Genomic DNA, 25,260 nt, shown 5'->3' on the forward strand with positions numbered 1-25,260 from the left:
GAAATTGGGTGACTATGGCTGCCAGAGTACTTAAGCTATCCCTCTACTGCCTGACTTACCTTCTCGGGGCTAAGTGTGAGCAACTGGGGATCCCACTTGGGGCCCAATGGCTAAATGGTCAGAAGAACAACATAACACGACACTATACAAAGCTAACGCAAACATTACACTTTTTAAACCGCTTGCCTTCCCAGAGTTCTATGATACACGAACAGAGTACACAACGCGGAGATGGGAGAAACCCTGTGGCCGTTAGACCTCGAACACGTTACATAAAATCGAAACCGGTGACAATTATTTAATCTTTCTTCTGGTGCCCCTTTCAGATTTTAACCGGAGGCAAGAACCTCATTCGCCTTACACTCGGCACGGCTCTGACGTATGGGGTTGTCGTTGTAGTTTGATTTTAGGAGCATCATAGACTTAGGTCATATTGATCAGTATATACTGTCTGTAAATTGCGTGAGAGAAAAACCGTGTTTCAGGGAGAAAAACCATCCTACCCCTACCCCAAGATCTACTAATTCAGCGAAGTTCTGGAAAAGGCGCGTAACAATTTCTCACGTCGTGGACGACGGGACTCAAACTGCAAGGCGGGAGTTGATTCTAACAGCTCTGCTACTCACGAGAGCTAAGTATTGGCTCGTCATAATTCATTATAATTGTGTTTATGACTCCAAATGGTCATATTTTGTTCTGACGAAATTCTAATCCAGAAGATGGAAATTCTTCGATCACAAAGCATATTTTCCTTCCTTTGTGATATCAAGAAATAAAAATATAAATATATATTTTGGGAAATAATCAGTTCTAAAATTCTCATTAATTATTTGCCTAATTAATTTTAAGTTTACTCTAAATTTTCATGTATACCAATGTGTTGTTTTTTTTTTTTTTGTAATAAAATTACAATAATTCTTATCTAATAAATTTATCCCAGGGCTCATATCTGGTGAGTATGGGCTTGGCAAACCCAGGGTCCTAAGCTGGATATCATCATTATTCTCTTTCTTGCTTTCTTGGTGATTCCCTTCTACTTCTCTCTCTCTCTCTCTCTCTCTCAGGGTAATGCCAATTTTTTTTTTTCTTTTGGCTGGTGCAGCATAAGGCTCTGGCTACCTTGCACCATATGGCTAATAATGGTAAAAAAAAATAATAATAATAAAATTATAATTACTGTATATAATAATCTTATTTTAAAATAAATATTGCTGCTGTGGGCGTCAATATCTTGTTTTAAAATTAAATTAAATTGTAAATTTAAATCTGGATACTAGAGGGCCGTGTAATGTAGTTTATTATTATATAATTTCTGTCTTTCTTTTTTTTTTTTTTACTTCAGTGGCGTGTAATGGAGGTAATTTTGTGTATGTCGAGTGTTTGGAGTGTGAAAAGTGGTTTCGGTAATTTATTTATTTAATATATTAGACTCTTTTGTTTATTTTATTATTATTTTTTTTTTCTCATGCCATCCGGTATGGCTTGGAATTTTAAAAATGGGGTTGTGGTTGCCGGTATTGGCTTCTTAAGTGTTAGTGTGTCGGCTGCTCTTTTGTATTTACTGATGAAAAATGACGATGATGTTTATTCAGAAAATGAAGAGAACGATGTGAGGATTTCTCATCACAGTGTTATTCGTATTAAAGTTCCTAAGGCTGTAGTAGGAACTGTTATTGGGCGTAGCGGTTGCACTATTAAAGAAATACAACAAAAGACCAATACAAAAATTAATTTTGAGGATCCAATAAAAGGTAAGTTTTTTTTTTTTTTTATTTTAAAAGCTTAATTGTTAGCGTTATAAAGCGTTACTTTTATTATTATTATTAGCAGCCATATGGCACAAGAAGCTTACGACTTATGCTGCACAAGCCAAAAAAAATTCCCAAGTTACCCTGAGAGAGAGAGAGTGTCAGAAGTAGAAACGAATCACCAAGAAAGGAAAATGATGATATCCAGCTCAGGACCCTGGGTGTGCTAAGCCCATACCCACAAGATGTTAGTCCCTAATACCTCGGCAAATCGTGAATAGTAGTAGTAGTGGCATGTGATGCAAGAAAGCAAATGTATGAGCTTATGCAGCATCAGCCAAAAAAAAAAAAAAAAATCACACCATTCCCTCCAAATGCCTGTCCAGTTCCTCCTTAAATTTATTCAACCTATCATATTCTACATCTGTCCTTTCTTAATTTGAATTTATGCCCCCTTAGGTTCGTAATCTGAACAAGTGGAAGGATCCCATCAGAATTCAGTGTGCTCAACCCATTCAAGGCCTTATATACCTCAATCAGATCTCAGTGCAGGTGCCTAGTCTCCAGCCACTGCAATTTGCAGAACTTAAGCCTCTCTTGGTAAGAGGATCCCTTCATTCCCCTCACCAATCTTGTTGCCCTTCTCTGTACACGCTCAAGTAAATCTACATCCTTCCTAAAATGAGGCCTCCAGACCTGTACGCAGTACTCAAGCCGTGGCCTGACCATTGCCTTATACAGAGGGATAATCACCTCCTTTTCCCTGCTAGCAAAATTCCTATATATCATTGACAAAACGCCATGACCTGCCCTGGCAGCCTGTCTGCATTGCTCAGAAAACTTCATATCTGCCTGCACAATTACTCCCAGGTCTTTTTCATTTTCTACCACCTTAAGTGTAGTACCACACAGTTGGTACATTTCTCTGGGGTTACTTCTACCCATATGTAGTACTTTGCATTTGTCAAGGTTAAACTTCAGTTGCCACTTCTTAGCCCATCTGCCCAAATTATCTAGATCCTGTTGCAGTAGCACACTGCCATTACTGTCATTAACAACCCTGCCAACCTTTGTATCATCTGCAAACTTCGACATTAAGCCTGATATACCTTCATCAGTATCATTGATAAATATACAAAACAAAGTGGACCTAACACCGAACCCTGTGGGACTCCACTAATAACATTAGTTCAAGAAGAGCAGCACCCATTGATTACCACCCTCTGTCATCTCCCACTTAACCATCCTTTTATCCATTGTAGCAACTTACCCTTAATACCATTCTGCTCCAATTTGTACAATAGTCTTCCATGTGCAACAGTGTCAAAAGCTTTCCTGAAATCCAAATATATTGTATCAAAATTATTTTTCGCATCCAGTTCCTTTGTAACCACATCATAATATCCTATCAAATTTGTCAGACAAGACTTCCCCTCAACAAACCCATGCTGTGTCTGAATTATTGCTGCAGTCTTGTCTAGATGATCCTGTTGATTCACGATGTGAGATACAATTAAAACGATGCCAATTATCGACTTGAACAGATCACTACAAGTAAAACATAGCGCAAAAGCACTAACATTTTATTAGTGAATTTTAATCGACATTGTGGAACACAATGGATTACAAATGTGGGTCTTACTGTCGGTCGTGGAGGATGTAATTTTATCGTTTAGGAAACAGTAGGTGTCGGATATAACCCACTTTTCATCCCCACATGGACAAAAAATGGTTCTGTGGAAAAGACCATTCATAACTCCGGAATGCCATGTTTAATTTTTATTGGCTTTTTTTTTTTTTTTTCCGAATGTGGCTGAATTAGTATGTTTCGTGAAAGGATTGCTTTGTTTTTATCTCCCAAAGCTTGTGATTTTTCTTTCAGCAAACAGGTGTTTTACAGACAATACACTGAAGCCTCATAATAATTAAACACACACACAAACAAACTGTATATAAAGGTGAGTGGAAATTAGCATTAGCATTAGTAGAGGCATTTGATGCAAGAAAGCAAGCTTATGCAGCATCAGCCAAAAAAAAAATAAAGTAAAATAAATAAATAAAAAATAACCACTTCCACTTCACCCCTCTGTTCATTCGAAATACCTGTCCAGCTGAGCCTTAAACTTATTTAGGCTATCGACTTCCACGACAAGGGAGTCTGTTCCACCTACCAATCACCAGCTGGCTAAAGGCAAATTTCTGCACATCTATCCTACATCTGTCTTTCCTCAATTTGAATTTATGCCCCCTCAGGTGATTATTCTGAGCAAGAGGAAGAATCCCATCAGCATTGAGCATGCTCAAACCATTCAAGGCTTTGTACACCTCTATCAGATCACCTCACTGGTGCCTAGTCTCCAGACACTGTAATTCGCAAAACTTAAGCCTTTCTTCGTAAGAGCACCCCTTTGTTCCATTCACTAATCTTGTTGCCCTTCTCTGTACTCGTTCCAGCAGCTCTACATCCTTCTTGAAATGAGGCCTCCAGACCTGTATACAGTACTCTAGGTGTGGCTTGACCATTGTCTTATACAAGGGAATAATCACCTCCTTATCCCTGCTAGAAAAATTCCTATATATCATTGACAATACACCATGAGCTACTCTTGCACCCGTCTGCACTGCTCAGAGAACTTCATATCTGCCTGCACAACCACCCCCAGGTCCCTTTCATTCTCTACCACTGTCAGTGTAGTACCACAGAGTTGATACGTTGCTCTGGGGTTGCTGTTTCCCATATGTAGTACTTTACATTTGTCAATGTTAAACTTCATTTGCCACCTCTCAGCCCATCTGCTCAACCTTTCCAGATCCTGTTGCAGCAGCATAGTGTCAGTAGTGTCCTTGACAACCCTGCCAACCTTTGTATCGTCTGCAAACTTGGACATTAAGCTTGATATACCATCATCAATATCATTTATAAATACAGAAAACAATAAAGGACCCAATACTGAACCTTGAGGGACTCCACTAATAACATTAGTCCATGATGAGCAGTTTCCATTAATTACCACTCTCTGTCTTCTCCCCCTCAACCACCCCTTTATCCATAGCAGCAATTTGCCTCCAATGCCACACTGCTCCACTTTGTGCAGCAGTCTTCCATGTGCAACAGTATCAAAAGCCTTTCTAAGATCCAAGTATATAATATCAAAGCTATTCCCTGCATCCAGTTCTTTTGTGACTGCATCATAGTATCCAATCAAATTGGTCAGGCAAGACTTCCCCTTAACAAAACCATGCTGTGTCCGAGCTATAACCGAAGTCTTGTCTAGATGATCCTGCAGTGCTTCTTTAACCAGTGCCTCCATTAATTTTCCAGGAACAGAAGTTAAACTCACAAGTCTATAATTACTTGTGTCAGCCTTTGATCCTCCCTTGTGAATTGGGGTCACATTTGCACATCTCCAGTCCATGGGTACCTCCCCTGAGTCCAAGGAAGCTCTCATAATTATGGCGAAGGGTTTGCTTACTTCCTTTGCTGCCTCCTTTAATATAACTGGATAGATCCCATCCCCCCAGGTGCCTTTCTTGTGTTTGTCTTCAACAATTTCTCCTCCACTTTACTCTCAGTTATTACAAGATTCTTTAGCTTACTGCTAGAGTTGAATACACCTCTGGCATTCCCCTCGCTGAATAACTCCTCGTGTGTGAATGTCGATGCAAAATATTCATTTAGTTTGTTAGCTACCTGAGCAGGGTCATCAACAGTTGACCCATTGATATCAAGTGGACCAATCTGATTTATCCCCTTCCTTCTAGAGTTTACATAAGTAAAGAACTCTTTGCTGTTTTTCTTTGCATCCCTTGCCAAAGATTTCTCGTAATCTGCCTTCGCCTGCCTAACCTCCTTTGTAACTTGGTTACAGATCAATTTGTATCTATCATAGGCTTCTGTGTCACGTGTTAATTTGTATGTATCCCATGCATTTTTCTTCTCTGCCATATGCCTCATTAGTTCATCTGATATCCATTTAGGCCTAAACCTTGAACAATATTTCTTAGTTGGTATGTAAAGCCTAGTAGCTTCCAAGATAAGTTCTTTGAATGCTTCCCATTTTGAATTTGCTGTTGGTAACATCATCAGTTGATCCCACTGTATAGAATTTAAATACTGTCTCAGTCCATCGTAGTCGCCTTTACGAAAGCAATACCCCTTCCCTTTACCCCTAATGGTAGTTACCTCTTTGAGTAACTCCCACTTCAGAACACTGTGATCACTCTCACCTAGTGGTTCATTTATCTGCAGATTCTTAATGCATGAAGAATCACTACTGATAATCAAATCAAGAGTATTACTCCCTCTAGTTGCCTCCCGAACATGCTGATGTAGAAAACAATCATCCAATAAATCCACAAAAGCCTTTTCTAGTGTGTGAGTGACCAGCCACCAAATTCCAGTCAATATCTGGGAAATTAAAATCCCCCATTATAAGCCTCTCTGATTTACTGGCCCACTCTATTTCCTTGTACAGTTTCTTATTATACTCATCAGAGTCATTAGGCCTATAGCACACTCCTACTCTCAATTTTGATCTCCCAATGCTTATGTCACACCAAACTGACTCGACATTGCACTGTCCAGCGATGTCGACTGGCTTCACTTCCTTGGATTTTATGTTTCTTAACTAATAGCATAACCCCTCCTCTCTTCCTATCCTGTCTCTCCTTTCTGTAGACATTGTACTCCCCAAATTCCAGTTCTGCATTCCTTATATCTGTGTGACACCACGTCTCTGAAATCCCAATAATATCTGCCTTTGATGTTTTGAGCAATACCTCAAATTCATCAAATTTATTTACTAAACTCCTAGCATTGGTGTACACGCAAGTATACATGCACCTGCTCTTCCTCTTAGCCACCCTAACACGTGCATCTGTTTTTAAATTCTGGGAATTCTTTCACCTAGGAATGGAGGAAATGTGACCAGTGACGGTGACTAAAAAAGGAAAGCACCTCTACATACAGAAATGAAAGTAATTTTTAAGGCATGAATGCACATTCATTATTTTATAGATTTTAACAGCAGTGATGGTCTTCTTAACCCATTTATGCCCAGCATCCTTTGTATAGTCCACCTAAAAAAATATTCATGGAAAATGAGCCCACATAGAAAACGGAAAACTACCATGCCTATGTGTTCCAGGAGTCTTTGGAGAAAATATACTTGCTGTTTGTGGCTTTTAAGTTATAGCTTTGTTGTCGGCACTTTTCAAATAAGCAAAATTTTTGAGTTTCAGTTTCCACACAAACCCTATTTAAACAGGTAAGTGTTTCGATATTTGTCAATTCTCAAACTATCATTTTTTAATGTTTATTTTAATCAAAAAGCATGACATTTTAACTAGTATAAGTTTCAAGTTTACCAACTGAAATGTGCTTGAGTTAAATGCTTGAGTGCAGGCCGGCTGCTAGTTATATGCATTTAGAAATCAGTGCCCTATATTTAGGATGCAAGGCATTTCCATAGAAAAATGTCTGATGGCAAGGATAATATGACTGTGATTCATTTAGTTTGCACATATATGCAATACAAGATATATATTCATTCTTACCTGTATACATACATAGCTATGTACATACTTATGATACATTCATGTGTATGTACTTACTTACTTTTTTTTTTCTTCCCCAAGCAGAATGGACCCCAAAAGTTCTACAAGCAAATCCAAAATTCCCTTAAAACTAAATGACATTTTGGATTCAGCTGAAGATGGCTCTCTGTCCATGAAGGATAAAGAAAAGGAATTTTTTATTATTATATTACCATCCGAGAATGCAACCAGGAATGATAATTCATTTTCCTGGAAACATGCTAAATGCGCAAGCTGTTTTAGACAATTCTTCAATTGAAGATGAGAAATCTAAATCCCCTCAGAAGGAAAAAAGGAAGAAATATCCACGTAAGTGAAAATGGTCCTTGAAGTTGTCACAGACATTCTCTCAGATATGCCAGACAAGCTGTACTTGCTACCTGGGAGTCTAAAACGCTGATCGAACTGATATTCGGGTGACACTCAAGTCAAGTGGACCCAATTTCGGTGAAGTCCGGATGGTCTGTGACAGCCAGATCCTCTGCTTTCACCTTCATGATGGTGGGACTGTTAGTAATCCTGGGTGTAACCTCCATGCAAAAGTACATGGCAGGTGACCACAAAAGTGTGAACCAACTTAAGCAGGGGTCGAGGTGTGGTGTACACACCACATGGAGGAATGCCGCCCCTCTATGTTACCAGGCAGTACTAGGTGGTAGATGACTCTCATCAACCGGTGCAATACCACCACTTTGCTTATTGGAGGCGAAGTGGTGGAACCCATGTTTAGTTTCTAGAGCTAAGTTCCGGTCAACCCTTCCCTATCTCTTCCATCATGCAGTATGATTGATGACTTTTCAGGTTAGGATGAACATCGTGGCGGGATCCAATCTTCCTTACATTTCGAGGGTACAGCTCTAAAACGGTGTTCGCAGGCTGGCCGGTAGTTAGTACACCAGACAGAACCTATTGGTAACTCTCTAGGAGGCTTCCTGATCAGCTATTGTATATAATCTTGCTACCTCTACTCTGCCAGATAGTGACTGGAGGGAGTCAGAGTAGAGTGTATGCGGGGAGCATTGTCAAGGCCACGTTATGTCAAGGATCAGGGTATATTCTTACCATGTGTATACTATATCCAAAAATTTCATTACTTCATACAGCTTGTCCCACTCACTTTTTCTTACTATTGAATACACCATGAATTGTCAAACTAATAGAGCAAGCTTATCTGTGAAAAGATCTAAATCTCCCAAGCACTTCCTAATTCATTTCACAAATATACGTGGTCTCAATTCTAATCTCAACGATGTCCATTTCCACTTGCAGTCTGCCAAACCCCATGTACTTTTTCTGACAGAATCTCAGTTATCGGTTGATTCAACTACTGATCTCAGATGCCCAAATTATTCGTTGTATGATTCCTTTCGCCTGAAAGGTGGTACTTGTGCATATGTCCATTCTGATATTCCCGTTTAGAGAGATGGCAATTTGGAATCTCCTCTCTGATCTTCTCTGGCTTAAAATCTCTCTACTTCATTGTGTCAAATTCATCTGTTATCTCTACCGTTCTCCCAACTCCACTAATCACTTGGAGCTCTTTGATTTCCTCTCTTTGCAATTTGACTCTCTCCAGTCCCACTTCCCTAACAGTGAGGTAATTTTCCCTGGTGATTTTAATGTTCACAACTCCAGCTGGTTTCCGTTTTCTAGTCACACAGATCCAGCTGGTCGTGATGCTGAGGATTTTTGCAATTACTAACAACCTTGCACAGATTGTTCATTTACCTACAAAAAATACAGAACAATCCTAATCATACAGCCAGCACGCTTGATCCTCTAGTACACGGTTGAAGTGAGAGGTCCTTTAGGCACTTCAGATCACAACTTGGTGATTGTCTCTTCTCCGATGGAGCCTTTATCTCATGGCTATTCCCAATCTCATGTTGTTTGGCATTACAAGAATGCAAAATGGGATGACCTGTGAGTTTTCTTTTCCTTGGTTGGATTACTGTTTCAAAACTTCTGATGTCAACGTTTGCTCAGATCGTGTCAGTGAAATTATTCTTGCAGGATTGGAATCCTTTATCCCACACTCCACTTTGAAATCTCGTCCTTTATCTAAACCTTGTTTTTGTAATAAATGTGCTAAAGCTGTTCAAGAGAAGAATGTTGCATATTGTAATTGGCTTGTTTCTAATTCTTCAGTTTCATTTTCTGCCTACACCAAAGCTTGCAACAATTGTAAAGCTAGTTATTAATCAGGCCAAACTAGAGTTTCAACAGGCTAAGAGTAGAAAACTTGCTTCTTGCCGTAATGGTAGCCAAGCATTCTGGTCTCTTGCCAAAGCTATTGGCCACAGCTTTTGCCCATCTCTTCTCCCACCTCTGTCCAAACCAGATGGTTTTGTTGTCACTTCGGCAAAGGATAAAGCTGACCTGCTAGCATCCCATTTTCTTCCTACTTATGTATTAATGATCTTGGTAAAACACCTCCTACCATTTCCAACATGCTCCATTCTATGCCTCCTGTAGTCTTCCATCAAAAGGATGTCAGAAGGATTTTGACGAATCTTGTTGCTAAGAAAGCTCCATGTCCTAATGGTATTTCTCGACTTATTCTCAAAACCTGTGCTCCTGAACTTACTCCTATTCTTTGCCACCTTTTTTCACTTTCTTATTCCAAAGGTGTTTTTCCCTCTGCTTGGAAATTTGCTCATATCCAGCCAGGTCCTAAAAAGGGCGACAAATCCTTCCCATTCAATTATCGTCCCATTGCAATTACTTCTCTTTCTAAAGTAATGGAGAAATCAATTAACCCCCAGATCTTAAACTATCTAGACACCTTCCTTCTGATCAACAATCACCAGTATGGATTCTGTCAATGTTGATCCACTGGTGATAATATGGCTTATGTTACCCATTTATGGACAAATTTAATGGAAAGGTCTGTGAAACACAAGTAGTTGCTCTTGACATCTCAAAGGCTTTCGATCGTGTTTGGCATAAAGGTCTTCTAAACAAGCTTCCATCTTGTAGTTTGCCATCTGTTTTTTGTAATTGGTTATCCAGTTTTCTCTCTGATCGCTCACTGAGGGTGATGGTAGATGGCTCTCTGTCTTCTAACTTATCCACTAATGCCAGTGTCCCCCAAGGTTCAGTTCTTTTCCCCACTCTTTTCCTCTTGTATATTAATGACCTTCTTTCATTGACTGGAAATCCTATCCATAGTTTTGCCGATGATAGCACATTGCATTCCACTTTCCATTTTGAGAAACCTAGCCCTGCTCAATCACTTCAACTTCTCAAAAATCTGCTAACAATTCCTTAAATGCCGATCTCCAGGTAATTCTCCAGTGGGGCAGAGACAACTTAGTTGATTTCAATCCTTCAAAAAATCAGTCTTGTCTTATGTCTCACATAAAGGATTCTTCTGCTTCTATGCTTATCTTTAGTGACACTCTGATTTCTAGGCAAAATGATATACAGTGAAACTTCCCTTTAACGGACAGCCATGGGAAACGAAAATGTATCCGTTAGAGAGGTGTCCGCTAACAAGAAGTCTGAGGGAGAAAAAAAAAAAAAAGAAAGAAAAATCGTTAAATGTTTAATGTTAAATTAAATTATATACAGATTTTGCACAATATTTTTGTAAATAATATACATACAATTGTGCTTATTTTCTTCTGCACCTTCTTCTGGCTGATAATTTTGTTTTCAACATTTGTTTGGAGTGAAGAAACCATCGAAAGTTCTTCAGTAAGATACTTCAGCGGCGAAAAACATTTTTAAACGATTGATTTGTATGAGCACTTCTTCTATTTTCATCTGTGGTTTGTCGTTAATATGTTCTTCGACATAATGACCTCCTTCCATTTCTTCATCCTCATCAGGAACTTCTTGAAAAATATCGATGATAATGTCGTTGATATCTATAGCACCATGTTCTGTAGTGAGGTTCGAGTCTATATCTTTGTAGCCAGGGTCACTTGTAGCTGAAGTATCGTACATTATCAATAGATGAAGTTCTTGTTCTTCTTGGTGCTCCACATTGCTGTTCACAACTTCAATTTTTGCATTTGAGAAGCCAGACTTTACAAAACAGTTCACAACAGTTTGTTTTCTAATTGCGTTTACTGAAGAGGAAATCCATTGAATCGCATCTAGGATGCTGATTTTCTTTGCAAGGTCACTCGCACATGTTACATCGTTCGTGTTTGCAATGAGATGTCTTAAAACACATTTTCTGTAGTGAAGTTTAAAATTTTTTATTATCCCTTGATCCAAAGGCTGACACTCTGCAGATGTGTTTGGTGGCAGAAAAACGATTTGAATGTTGGACAATTCAATGTGTGGGTGAGATGCAGCATTATCCATGAAAAGAATAATTTTTCTGTTTTGATGAATCATGTTTTGGTTAAAGTGACTTATCCATTCGCTCATGATATCTCGTGTCATCCACGCTTTTTTATTATACTTCCAGTCAACATTCAAGATTCAACTTTATGCCCTTGAAACAACGAAGATTTTGTGGTTTTCCTATAACAAGAGGTTGTTCAAAGTCTCCCAGCATATTTGTACACAATAGTACAGTCAAGCGTTCCTTAGAAATTTTTCCGCCCTGGCACTTTTCATTTTTTAGACTCATTGTTTTTTCAGGAAGAACTTTAAAAAACAACCCTGTTTCGTCACAGTTGTAAATATCCTTAGCTTCAAAATCACGACATAAATCTTCCAATTTGACGGTCCACTCTGTTACAACCCCAGTATCAACAGATCCACCTTCACCACTTACGGTTTTCCAAGAAATTTTATGCCGAGTTTTGAACTTGTCTAGCCATCCCACAGAAGCTTTGAACTCATTTACTCCCATTGATTTTGCAACCTCCAAAGCCTTTTCCCTAATAATAGGCCCATTAATGGGAATTTCTTTAGCACGTTCGCGACAAAACCACTCATACGTAACATTGTCAATTTGAAGTCCAACAGTTTTCGGGAATGATTTTTGGACCTGATCATTTCCATGTTGCCAGAATTGTTTGAGCAGTTCATTTTTTTTCTTTAGGATGTCGCTTACCTGCGTCTTCCCGATTTTGAATTTTGCAGCGAGAGTGCGAACATTATTTTTTTGCCGATCATACGCATTAACGAGTTCGACTTTATCTTTTAAAATTAAATGTTTACGAGAAGACATTGTGCACTTCACACGACACTGAACAAAACTGAAAACTGAAACTGAAAAGACGAAAGGCCGACCATATTCCCCCCCCCCCTTGCACACACCGAATTCATCAGAAGTTTTACACGTGCCTTAAAATTCTTGAAAAAGGGTTTAGAACCGCGACGTAAACCTTGATAAAATTCAGAGAATCGGAAATAGAAAATAAACACACGATTGAGGCAATACGTGGAAGAAAAGTTCCTAGAAAAAGGGCCCTAAGCTCGCCCACTGTCCATTAAGGAGAGATCAAATTAAGTGCTAATCTAAACGAAACAGTGCAGATTGCCTGTCTGCGTCCGTTACAGAGAATGTCCGCTAGACAGAAGCTGCAAACACGTTAAAACCAATAGAGGTGAGTTGGGGAATTTGAAAATGTCCGTTGTAGAGAGATGTCCGTTAACGAGAGGTGTCCGTTAGGAGAAGTTTCACTGTATCTCTTTTGGGGATTATCCTGCCTTCCAATCTCACTTGGCACAAGCACATTACAAATATTGCTTCGTCTGCATCTAAAAAACTTGGTTTTCTCTTTTGCTCTTGGCATTACTTTTCTTCGAAACAGCTGCTCACTCTGTATAAATCGCAAATCAGCCCTGCCATGGAATATTGTTCCCACAATTGGGGTGGTGCCCCCAAATCCTCTCTCAGGCTTCTTGATTCCATTCCGAAGAGGGCAGTTAGGTTAATTAATGATTCATCTCTAACAGAGTCTCTCCACTCACTGTCTCATAGATCGATGTCTCACTGTGTCTGCTGATAATTCCACGGGTACTGTTTTTCTGAATTGGCTTCTATAATTCTCGCTCTCTTTCAAAACAGTCCAAACACGTGGCGCTACCAGCCAACATCCATTTACTGTCCAACTTCAAACTCACAGAACCAACTTTTCATCTTCCTCGTTTATTCATTCAACTGCTGTTTTCTGGAACAACCTTCCTTCATACGTATTTCTTGAAAATTACAGTCTACAAGAGTTGAAGTCTAGTGTCAACAAATATCTTATTTTTTTCTTCTCAACCTCCAACTCAAGCACGGTACTAAGTACTATGGGTTCTAATACCTCTCGTGTTTGGGGTTTACATAAAAAAAAAATAAAAATAAAAAAGGGAAAATAGAAACATTGAGCTAAAATTCCAGATTGGGCAGCAGAAGATGCTTGCATTGAACAACTCGCAAACCAAAATCGGTCTAGATTCAGTTAAGGGTACAGTGTCCCGATTTCTTACTGATCTAGACGATATGGCCGTGATTGACGGGTGCTGATTCCGCCCAGTGTCATGTTCGAAATGTGGTGTGGTGTTAATATTTGATTAGCCGATTATTGAATTTTATGGATGTATAATTAAAAACAAAAAAAGAAAAGGTTGTTTAGTTTTGGAAAAGACTGAATAATATGTGTATTGGGGGTGTGGGGGGCAAGTCCCCAGAAAAAAAAAAATTCCCCCTATTTGTATTTGATTGCTTGTGATTTACTTTTTGGTTTCCCTTAGTTGAGTGCAGGTATCTGTTGTATTGGGTGATTTTTTTTTTTTTTTTTTTTTTTTTTTCCTGTGAAATATTAGTTCGAAAATATTGGGTCGTTTAGAAAATATAATTCGATTGATGAGGTGAGTGATTTGCTGTCTTTTTAGCATTTCTGTTGACGGGCATTGGCAATATTGAATGTGAGATCGTGTAGTTATAAGTGATTATTTGATTACTTGTGATTTACTTTTTTGCTTTGCCTCGGTTAAGTTATAGTTATAGGTTAAGTGCAGGTGTCTCTTCTGCTGGGTGATTTATTCCTGCAAAATATTAGTGTGAAAATGTTGGATCGTTTCGAAAAAATAATTCCATTGATGAAGTGAGTGGTTTCTGTCCTTTTAGCATTTCTGTTGACTGGCATCAGCAATTTTCAGTGTTATTGCTCATGAAATTGTCTGGTGGTAGAGATTCAGAAACGGGTACCCCTTTCAAAATGGCGGCGAGGAGAGGGAGAAAGCAATTCTGTCCAGCTGGTTCAGGTATCCTGAACCAGCTGGACAGAAAGACCTCTCCCTCCATCCCACAAATGTCTGATGGAATTGATGTTGAGGGAATTTGGCAGCTAGGACAGTACAAGAAATGCTTGGACATGATCCTCAAATGATTCCTGCATAACACATGCCTTTTGTCACGAGGCATTGTCTTGTTGACAAAATCTAGTGCCATCTGGATACACTGTTGCCATGTAAGGCAAAACTTTATTCAAAAAATGCTGAGGTAGGATCGGGTGGTGAGATTGTGTTCAATAGGGATGAGGGGACTCTCTGATGTCAATGAAAACATCTCCCAGACTGTGATACCACTCTTGCTGGCCTATTTTCATTCAACCGTACAGTCTGGTTCAGCTGTTTGCTATTGAATTGCTGCTGTCCAAGACCACGATGGCCTTGGAACCTTAATTCACGAGACCAGGCAACTCTTTTCCAGTCATCCCATGTATTAGTAGTGGAAAATGATGCAAGAAAGCAAGCTTATAAAGCATCAGCCAAAAAAAAACCTTCCTACATTATCTGTCCATTCCTTCCAATAATTTTCGTACTTCTTTCTTGAATTTAATCGAAGTATCCATTTCCACAATAATAGATGGAAATTTGTTCCAACAATCAAACACTTGCTGGCTGAAGGCAAACTTTTGCACACATATTCTGCAACCATCCTTCTTCAATTTGAATTTGTGTCCTCTTGTGTAGTGTGAAGAAGAATGCCATCAGCAGTGGACTTGCTCAATCCATTCAAGTCCTTAAGTGCCTCAATCAGATCATCTTTCAGGTCTCTAGTCTGCAAATGCTGCAATCTGTAGAACTGAAGCCTTTCTTGATAAGACCACCCTTCACCAATCTCATTGAAGAACTTTTTATTGCATACATCTTTATACAATAAAAATGTATTGCCCTTCTTTGCACCAGTTCCAGCAGACCTACATCCTTCATGAAATGAGGCCTCCAAACCTGTATGCAGTACTCAAGATGTGGCCTAACCATTGCCTTAACAAAGTGTTTCTCAAACTGTGTTCCGCAGAACACTCGTGTACTGTGAGATGTGAACAAGTGTTCCGCAAAAAATCGTAATTAATAATTAAAAAAGTAAAATAAATAAATTTTGCATGTTTGTAGCATACACCGCTTTTGTACCATTATAATATTTAACATAATTTTTTTTTTTTTTTTTTTTTTTTTTCAGTTATTAATATACTGGCATAGACTAATAATCAAATGAATAGACTGCAGAACGCTTTATTTTGGCAGACTTTTGCATAAAGAAGTATGCGTATAGGTAATGACACCTATGAAAAAGTAGCAATGTGGTGATCTAGTATGCCATTCATATGCGATTTAGCCTGGAGTACATGGGTTGAAGGACAGGAGGAAGCGAACCGATATCATAACTAAACTCACTTCCTTGTATAATTTTTTTTGATAATTATTAGTATTTCAAAATATTATTATTAAAGTAAATGACCATGGATTTGTGGTTGAAAAAAGGAATTTTAAAATAAGAAGCAAAGTACTTCTAGTAGTGCAACTGTGGTCGATGAAAACGAACACAATATTGTCATACTTCAAAGTGAGGATGAACAATCGCAGTCTTTTGTTCTCCAAAAATCCAAAGTGAAAAAACAGGAACTAACTAATAAAAGACCAAAACTAAAGTATGATGACAGTTGTTTGATTTTTGGCTTTACATGTGTTGGAAATATAGATGATCCCGATGCATAGTGCGTCATATGTAATAAAATATTACAAAATAGTTCTTTGGATCCCGCTAAACTTGTGTTTCATAAGTGTTCCGCGAATATGTTCTGAGATGAAAAGTATCCCATGACTAAAAAAGTTTGGGAAACGCTGCCTTATACAATGGGATAATCACTTCTTTGTCTCTGCCAGCAAAGTTCCTGCATGTTATAGACAAAACCCCATGAGCTGCTGCTGGAAGCCTGTCTGCAGTGCTCAGAGAACTTATCTGACTGCACAGTTACATGGTTCTTGCATTTGTCAATGTTGAACTGCCATTTCTTATCCCATCTGTCCAATTTTTCTAGATATTGTTGTAGTAGCATACCACGATTTCTTTCATTAACCATCCTGTCAACTTTTTTTTATCAGTTGCAAACTTTGACATTGAGCCTAATATACCTTCATCAATATCATTAATAAATATACAAACCAGTGGGCCCAGCACTGAACCATGGGGATTCTACTAATAACATTAGTCCACGAAGAGCAGTATCCATAAATAACAGTTCCCTGTCAACCGTCACTTTATCTCCAACGGTAACTTGCCTTTAATGCCACATTGCTCCTATTTGCAAAGAAGTTTTTTTCGTTTTTTTTTTTTTTTTTGTGCAACAGTATGAATAGCTTTCCTGAAAGCTTTTGATACTGTTACACAAAAAAAAAACAAAAAAAAAAAAAAAAAAACTGCCAGGTGTATGATATCAGAATTATTTTTTGCATCCAGTTCCCTTGTAACTGTGTCATAGTATGCAGTCCAATTAGTCAGACAAGATGCATTGGATTTCCTCTTAATTACATTCCTGTCCAGATGGTCCTTGCATTACTTTGACCAGTGATACCATTATTTTTCCCTGAACAGAAGTTATGCCAACAGGTCTGTAATTACTTGTCACCTTTTGGTCTCCTTGATAAATTGGAGATACATTCACACATCTCCAGTCCATAGGGACCTTCCCTGAATCTAAAGATGCTCTCATAATTATAGCTAAGGATTTGCCTAACTCCTTTTCTGCCTCCCTTAATATAATTGTATAGATTCCATTCATCTTAGGTGCCTTTTTGATATTTTTAGCTTCAATTTCTATTCCACTTTCCTCACTCTTAAAATCATTTAGCTCCCAGTTAGAGTTTGATAACCTTCTGGTTTCCATTTACCTAAAGAATTCTTCATGTGTGAATGTAGATGCAAAATACCTAATCAGTTTGTCAGCAACCTGAGCATGATATTCTAGATATTGTAGTATTTAAATAGATATTTTAATATTTAGATTTAATTTGTTATGTTGATGAACTGGGTTTAATATTACATCTGCTACAGGATTAAAATAATCATGTATGCAGTAAAATTTTATGATAGTATTAGTACAGTGGATTCCGGTTATTTGGGCCACCGGTTAATCGGGGTAGCCGTTTATTTGGGGCAAATCTTAAAAAACAGAACCCAATTGAGAAAATAGCCAGAGTTTACTTCGCTTAATTGGGACAACATGCCGTTTAATCGGGGCAGGAGACTGCAGCACTGGAGATTATCCCACGATTGTCTCTGACCACACCACGTGGTTCGGTCGGATTTCTGGAGGTCACAACCATAAAACAATAAAAAAGCAATCGCCTGCTTATTGGGCTTTTCTGTTAGTGCAATCTATCATAAATGGATAGTAAACTCGATCTTACTGAATTTGCGACGACAGCTCAAATTCGGTGGGTTTTATTATGGTGAAATGTGTTTACACTTCTATGGAATCTTCAATCATATAAAAAAAATTAATTTTCAGAATCTACTCTTCATTCCTATTTTTAAAGCTTCGTAACTTGTTACTCCATTCTCACTTGCGCATATCGTGTTACTTGCAATTTGTGTGTGCCGTGTTCTTTGTTATTGATTGTTTATCTTTTTACTGTTTTAAATTTTAACCCCACCCACAAATATCAATGAACAGAAATGTCAACTAGTCAGTATATTACAGTACGTACTAATTAAGCTATGCACGTAAGCGTAAATTTATTTTTAATTTGCTAACCTATGGAAAATATTCTTCCAATTTTCACGTATCATTTAATTTTTTAATTGGTAAGGTAATAAAGGTTAAATTCGTGCTTAATATATCTTTACTTTTATAGCCTGTGGATAATATTCCTCCTATTTTTGCTAATTAGAATCGCTGCAGAATTAAATAGAATTAAAATTCAATTCACAAACGTGATTACAATGACCGGCGCTTACTACACGTATAAGTGAATGGTACTTTACTACGGTGAGTCAATCGTAATGTTATTTGATAGTACAGTGAACCAATTGTAAAGCGGAGATCCATTGTATTTTTAGCTATATATGTGAAACTTTGGATAATTGGGGCAGCCGCTTAATCGGGCCAAAATGCACTAGTCCCGATGTGGCCCAAATAACCGGAATCGACTGTATAAGTAATGGCCAATAAGGTGCAAGAAAGACTAAGGCTTATGCTGCACTAGCCAAAAAAAAAAAAAAAGAATAATAAATAAATAAAATTAAATAATTAATAAATAATAAGAGAAAAGGAAATAGACAACCAATGCATTTCCCTCCTCCTGTAGGTAACTATCCAGCTGACCTTTGAATTTCCCCAAACTGTCAGCCTCTATCACCCATATAGGTAACTTGTTCCAGTAATTTATAACTCGCTGGCTAAAATAAAAGTTCCTGCAATCCAGTCTAAACGTCTCTCCCTGTAACTTGAATTTATGTCCCCTAGTTCTAGAATCATTTATAACCACGAAAATTCCATCCTCATTCATTTTACAATTGCTACTCAGAGCCTTAAACACTTCAATCAAGTCGCATCTAAGGTGCCTAGTTTTCAAGCTGTGCAACTCACATATTCAAAGTCTTTCCTCATATGGATGTCCTTTTGCCAATCTCACCAGGCAAATTACCCGTCTTTAGACCCTTTCAAAAAACACTGTATTTTTTTAGGTGCGGTCTCCATACTTGAACACAGTAATCCAATTGTCGTTTAACAGTAGCCTTATATAATAGGATTATGACATCCTTATCTAGCAAATGTTCAATAAATCATCGATAGGACGCCATGGGTCTTCCTTGCAACCTGTCTACAATGCTTAGAGAATTTCACGTCTGGCCATATCATAACTCCCAAGTCCCATTCTTCCACTACTGACTTTAGTCCAACTCTACTAAGTGTATAAGTTATTTTAGGGTTAACACCTTTCCCAGGTGTAAGACTTTGCTTTTTGCTGAATTAAAGCATAGCTGTCACTTTTCTGACCATCTCTGAAGTCTATCTAGGTCATTCTGAAGAAGTTCTTGGCGGTGATCATTAACTATTCTACCAACCTGTACATCATCTGCAAATTTAACTCTCTATCCCTTCATCGATGTCATTTAAGAAAATCAAAAACAACAGTGGTCGCAGTACTGATCCTTGGGTAACCCCACTTCTTGCATTATCCCAATCTGAGGAATAACCATTTATCACACCTTCTGTCTCTTGCCCTGAAGTCATTCTGCTATCTATCTAAGGATTTTCCCTGTGATTCCAACCTGTTCCAGCTTATAAAGTAACTCATGTAAGCTCATGTGGGACTGAGTCAATTGCTTTGCTGAAATCCAATGTCGAAATTATTCCCTAAATCCAGTGACCCTATCAAAATAGCTGACCAGATTTGTTAAACATGGTTTTCCTTTACAAAGCCATGCTGTGTCCTTCAGAATTCCATTTCTCATTAAATGATCCTGAATTCCACCCTTGATCATTGTCTCCATGATTTTCCCTACTACTGAAGTTAGACTGACTGGTCAGTGATTTCCTACTACACTCTTAGAACTGCCCTTGCGTATTGGGGATGTATTGGCACTTTTCCAATCCAACGGAATTGCTCCTGAGTCCAGTGATGCTCTCATAATTAGCCTGAATGGTTCAATGCACTCACTTGCCACCTCTCTTAAAATTATAGGGTATATGCCATCAACTCCAGGAGCCTCACTTGCCTGGTAGGTTCGTTTTTTTTTTTTTTTTTCATTTAATAATCACGTGAAATTTCAATATCATTAATTACATATTTTTCAACTTCACTCTCATAATTTCTCATTGACATAAAGGGTTTTTCTTCTGTAAATATCTGCAAAGTAACTGTTGAGTTCATCTGCAACATAAGCTGGGGTATCTAATACTATCCATGTCCATTACATAAGGGTCTGATCTGGTTTGTCCTTCTCTTCTTTGCATTTATGTGTGATCAAAGAAATCCCTATCTCCCCTCTTCACTTTCTTTGTTAGTGATTTCTCATAAGCTGCCTTTGCCAGCCTAACCTTTTCTGTGGCGTTATTACAGATCAATTTGTAGCTCTTATAGGTTTCTGTACTTTTTATTGCTCTGTAACTTCTCAATGCTGTCTTTTTCTGCCCAGTAAAAGTAAAGTAAAGTAAAGTGCAGCCATTATCAACCCACTGCAGGGTGGAAGCCTCCTCAACAATTCATGCTGAGGGAAATGGACCATAATCTGCTACGCTGGTCCAGTGCGGGTTGGCAGATCGACCGTATTCAGCAGTCAGGGGCTTGAACCCCGGTCTACTCAAAGAGCGTGTGCTACTGCACTCCCGCTCCTGCCCACTCGGCTACGGAGGCCGTCCATTTTCTGCCCAGGTAATCTGGCAACTTCATAATTCATCCAATTTGGAATCCTCCTCGTGGAGTATTTTTTTAATGGTATATATGTATTCAAGGTGTCTGCGATTTAATGTTTTAAAGGTATACAGTGAAACTTCTAACGGACACCTCTCGTTAACGGACATCTCTCTACAACGGACATTTTCAAATTCCCCAACTCACCTCCATTGGTTTTAATGTGTTTGCAGCTTCTGTCTAGCGGACATTCTCTGTAATGGACGCGGACAGGCAATCTGCACTGTTTCGTTTAGATTAGCACTTAATTTGATCTCCCCATAACGGACAGCGGGCGAGTTCACGGCCCTTTTTCTAGGAACATTTCTTCCACGTATTGCCTCAATTGTGTGTTTATTTTCTATTTCCGATTCTCCGAATTTTATCAAGGTTTACGTCGTGGTTCTAAACCCTTTTTCAAGAATTTTAAGGCACGTGTAAAACTTCTTATGAATTCGGTGTGGGCAGGGGGGGGGAATATGGTCGGCCTTTCGTCTTTTCAGTTTCAGTTTTCAGTTTTGTTCAGTGTCGTGTGAAGTGCACAATGTCTTCTCGTAAACATTTAACTTTAAAAGATAAAGTAGAACTCATTAATGCGTATGATCGGCAAAAAAATAGCGTTCGCAATCTCGCTGCAAAATTCAAAATTGGGAAGACGCAGGTAAGCGACATCCTAAAGAAAAAAAATGAACTGCTCAAACAATTTTGGCAATGATCATGTTCAAAAATCGGAAATGATCAGGTTCAAAAATCATTCCCGAAAACTGTTGGACTTCAAATTGACATGTTACGTACGAGTGGTTTCGTCGTGCACGTGCTAAAAAAATTCCCATTAATGGGCCTATTATTAGGGAAAAGGCTTTGGAGGTTGCAAAATCTATGGGAGTAAATGAGTTCAAAGCTTCTGTGGGATGGCTAGACAAGTTCAAAACTCGGCATAAAATTTCTTGGAAAACCGTAAGTGGTGAAGGTGGATCTGTTGATACTGGGGTTGTAACAGAGTGGACCGTCAAATTGGAAGATTTATGTCGTGATTTTGAAGCTAAGGATATTTACAACTGTGACGAAACAGGGTTGTTTTTTTAAAGCTCTTCCTGAAAAAACAATGAGTCTAAAAAACGAAAAGTGCCAGGGCGGAAAAATTTCTAAGGAACGCTTGACTGTACTATTGTATACAAATATGCTGGGAGACTTTGAACAACCTCTTGTTATAGGAAAACCACAAAATCCTCGTTGTTTCAAGGGCATAAAGTTGAATCTTTTGGATGTTGACTGGAAGTCTAATAAAAAAGCGTGGATGACACGAGATATCATGAGCGAATGGATAAGTCACTTTAACCAAAACATGATTCGTCAAAACAGAAAAATTATTCTTTTCGTGGATAATGCTGCATCTCACCCACACATTGAATTGTATCATTCAAATCGTTTTTCTGCCACCAAACACATCTGCAGAGTGTCAGCCCTTGGATCAAGGGATAATAAAAAAATTTTAAACTTCACTACAGAAAACGTGTTTTAAGACATCTCATTGCAAACATGAACGATGTAACATGTGCGAGTGACCTTGCAAAGAAAATCAGTGGATTTTCTTTGCAAGGTCAATGGATTGGAAATCTTGGAAATCGATTCAATGGATTTCCAAACGCAATTAGAAAACAAACTGTTGTGAACTGTTTTGTAAAGTCTGGCTTCTCAAACGCAAAAATTGAAGTTGTGAACAGCAATGTGGAGCACCAAGAAGAACAAGAACTTCATCTATTGTTAATGTATGATACTTCAGCTACAAGTGACCCTGGCTACAAAGATATAGACTCGAACCTCACTACAGAAGATGGTGCTATAGATATCAACGACATTATCATCGATATTTTTCAAGAAGTTCCTGATGAGGATGAAGAAATGGAAGGAGGTCATTCTGTCGAAGAACATATTAACGACGAACCACCGATGAAAATAGAAGAAGCGCTCATACAAATCAATCGTTTAAAAATGTTTTTCGCCGCTGAAGTATCTTACTGAAGAACTTTCGATGGTTTCTTCACTCCAAACAAATGTTGAAAACAAAATTATCAGCCGGAAGAAGGTGCAGAAGAAAATAAGTGATTGCTGTATGTATTTTTCTTAAGATAAAGTCATAATATGCATAGCACAATTGTATGTATATTATTTACAAAAATATTGTGCAAAATCTGTATATATTTTAATTTAATTTTACGTTAAACGTTTAACGATTTTTCTTTCTTTTTTTTTTTTTTTTTCTCCCTCAGACTTGTTAGCGGACACTTCTCTCTAACGGACACATTCTCGTTCCCCATAGCTGTCCGTTAAAGGGAAGTTTCACTGTACTATAATTCAATTGTATTCGCTCTCTGTGAGATGTCTACCCAGTTAATTATAATTAAGGTGACCATGTAGCACGTTAATTATAATTAATAAATTATTAATTTATTTCATAATTTTGCAAAAATCAAGCATTAGACATTTTACTTTCTCCTTGGTTAGTTAAATGCATGTGTGTAGGGGCATTTATAAAGTAGTGTATTCAAAGGAATGAAAATTTATCAAAAAAAGGTTTCCTTGATGACGAAGTTGAATGCACAGTATTCAGAACTTTTTCAGGTTTAGGACTTAGTTGTCATGTTGATATAAAAGATCAGTTTGAGTCAAGAAAGCATAAATAAAACTGCTGCTACAAAGTCTTCAATTTTAATTGGATCCTTTTTTTTTTTTTTTTTTACTTAAAATATTCAAATGAAGAATAAAAATAAGCAGTGTTGATTTTACTCAAGCTCATTCAATAAAATATTATTCTCTTTGATTAGAGTTGCAATAACAATTCCATAAATATTAATTTATCATAAGGAACCAGTAAGCCCTGAAACACAGTAGTGTCTTACCTTTTAAATAAAGCATCTTAGCAATGTGATTTGTTTAAAATTAGTTCAATAACAGGACAACAAGTGATTAAACTTATTGCCCTGTTATTTCCACTGTGATTGTTGCATTTTAAATCCTTCTGGCATTAATAAATTAATGCCTGCAGAATTTAAATTTTGAAAAGGTTAAAATTAGTTGCCATGTTATTGAACTAATTTTAAATACAAAATCCATTTAAAATTAAAAAACAGTATGGTAATTAAAAAAAAACTGTCTTCATGACCATTTAATTCTCTGTATTTTAATTATAAATTTAGCAAACATTCCCTATGCAAATTCAGAAACATAAAATTTTATGTATACATACAATTACAGAAATTAATGTAAATCATAAATATAATTCTGCTTATACTCTACAGTGTCACTTAGGTCAGTGTTAACAACTTCACTGTAACTGTTTTATTGCATCAGATATACCAATGCATATAACCATGTATGTTACTCAAAAACCATAGCTCTCTTGTACTTAGTTAGCACTAATAATAGAAAAAGAAAAGAAAAAAGTAATTTCTTAGTTGTTGGCTAAAAAAATTATGAATAAATAACTATCTATTATTTATTCATAAATTTTCTGCATCTATTAATGTAGTTTATTGAGTTGTGTATTCATAAATTTTTTAGCCGCCTGAGAATTAAAAAACCCAAGAATTTTCCAGTGTTTTAAAATAACAAGTAGAAAAAAGTGGTTTGATAATAAAACCAGTGAACTTGTTTGATAATAAAAGCAGTCAGTACAAACGCTACAAGACTACAAAATTTTTTTATGGTAATTTTTTTTAACCTTAAAGTATGCTTTTGTTTAAGCTGTTCTTATAATACATTTTTTCCAGCTCAAAATTTGAATGTGATTTTAGGTAGTGAAGATGATGGAGACAGGGTTGCTGTTATTAGAGGTGTTCCTGATGATACTCAAGAAGCAGAGTATCTGATCAATAAGCTTATTCTGGAGCAGCCTGAGATTCTTACCGAAGAAATTCTTGTTCCCGTTAAAACTTGTGGACGTATTATAGGTCGCAATGGAGATAACATCAGGTAAGTATATAAATTGCTGCCTGTATGTCCCCACTCTCAGAAAAATAAATTTGTTATGTTCCATTTCAAACCAGATTTAGGGGGCATTTGTGTGTTCTAGGATGCTCTGATTGTGGTGGTGTGGGAGGGGGGGCGTAATTCAGGCTGCTGTCTTGCTTCAGGTTGATGGTTACCCAAGTTACAAGTATTACCCTACTTTCATGTAAACATGTTTATGTTTAGTTCAATATAAACAAAATTTTCAGTGCATAAGAGCGATTTAGATCACCTTAGCAAGGTGATTTGTTTTATTTTTATTTTTGTCTTAAAACAAGACTGAAATAGGTTTCATTTATTCATAAAATTAGAAGTGGAAAGTAGGTGCCAT

At 37.6% G+C, this 25,260-nt stretch overlaps 1 protein-coding gene across 1 annotated transcript in view; it reads left to right on the plus strand.

Annotated features, from left to right (window-relative positions):
• Positions 1–1,455: 1,455 nt before the first annotated feature.
• LOC150091326 (tudor and KH domain-containing protein homolog) overlaps positions 1,456–25,260 on the plus strand; it is a 68,506-nt gene continuing 44,701 nt past the window's right edge. Inside the window, exons 1-2 of the mRNA XM_090389997.1 lie at positions 1,456–1,751; positions 24,716–24,893. Of these exons, the coding sequence (XP_090246123.1) occupies positions 1,466–1,751; positions 24,716–24,893 (464 nt within the window). The 5' untranslated portion in view covers positions 1,456–1,465. The remainder of the gene's footprint in view (positions 1,752–24,715; positions 24,894–25,260) is intronic.

The sequence above is a fragment of the Mastigoproctus giganteus genome, chromosome 1, assembly GCF_048544385.1.
Source record: "Mastigoproctus giganteus isolate SK-2022 chromosome 1, ASM4854438v1, whole genome shotgun sequence".
In the NCBI taxonomy this organism is placed as follows: domain Eukaryota; kingdom Metazoa; phylum Arthropoda; class Arachnida; order Uropygi; family Thelyphonidae; genus Mastigoproctus; species Mastigoproctus giganteus.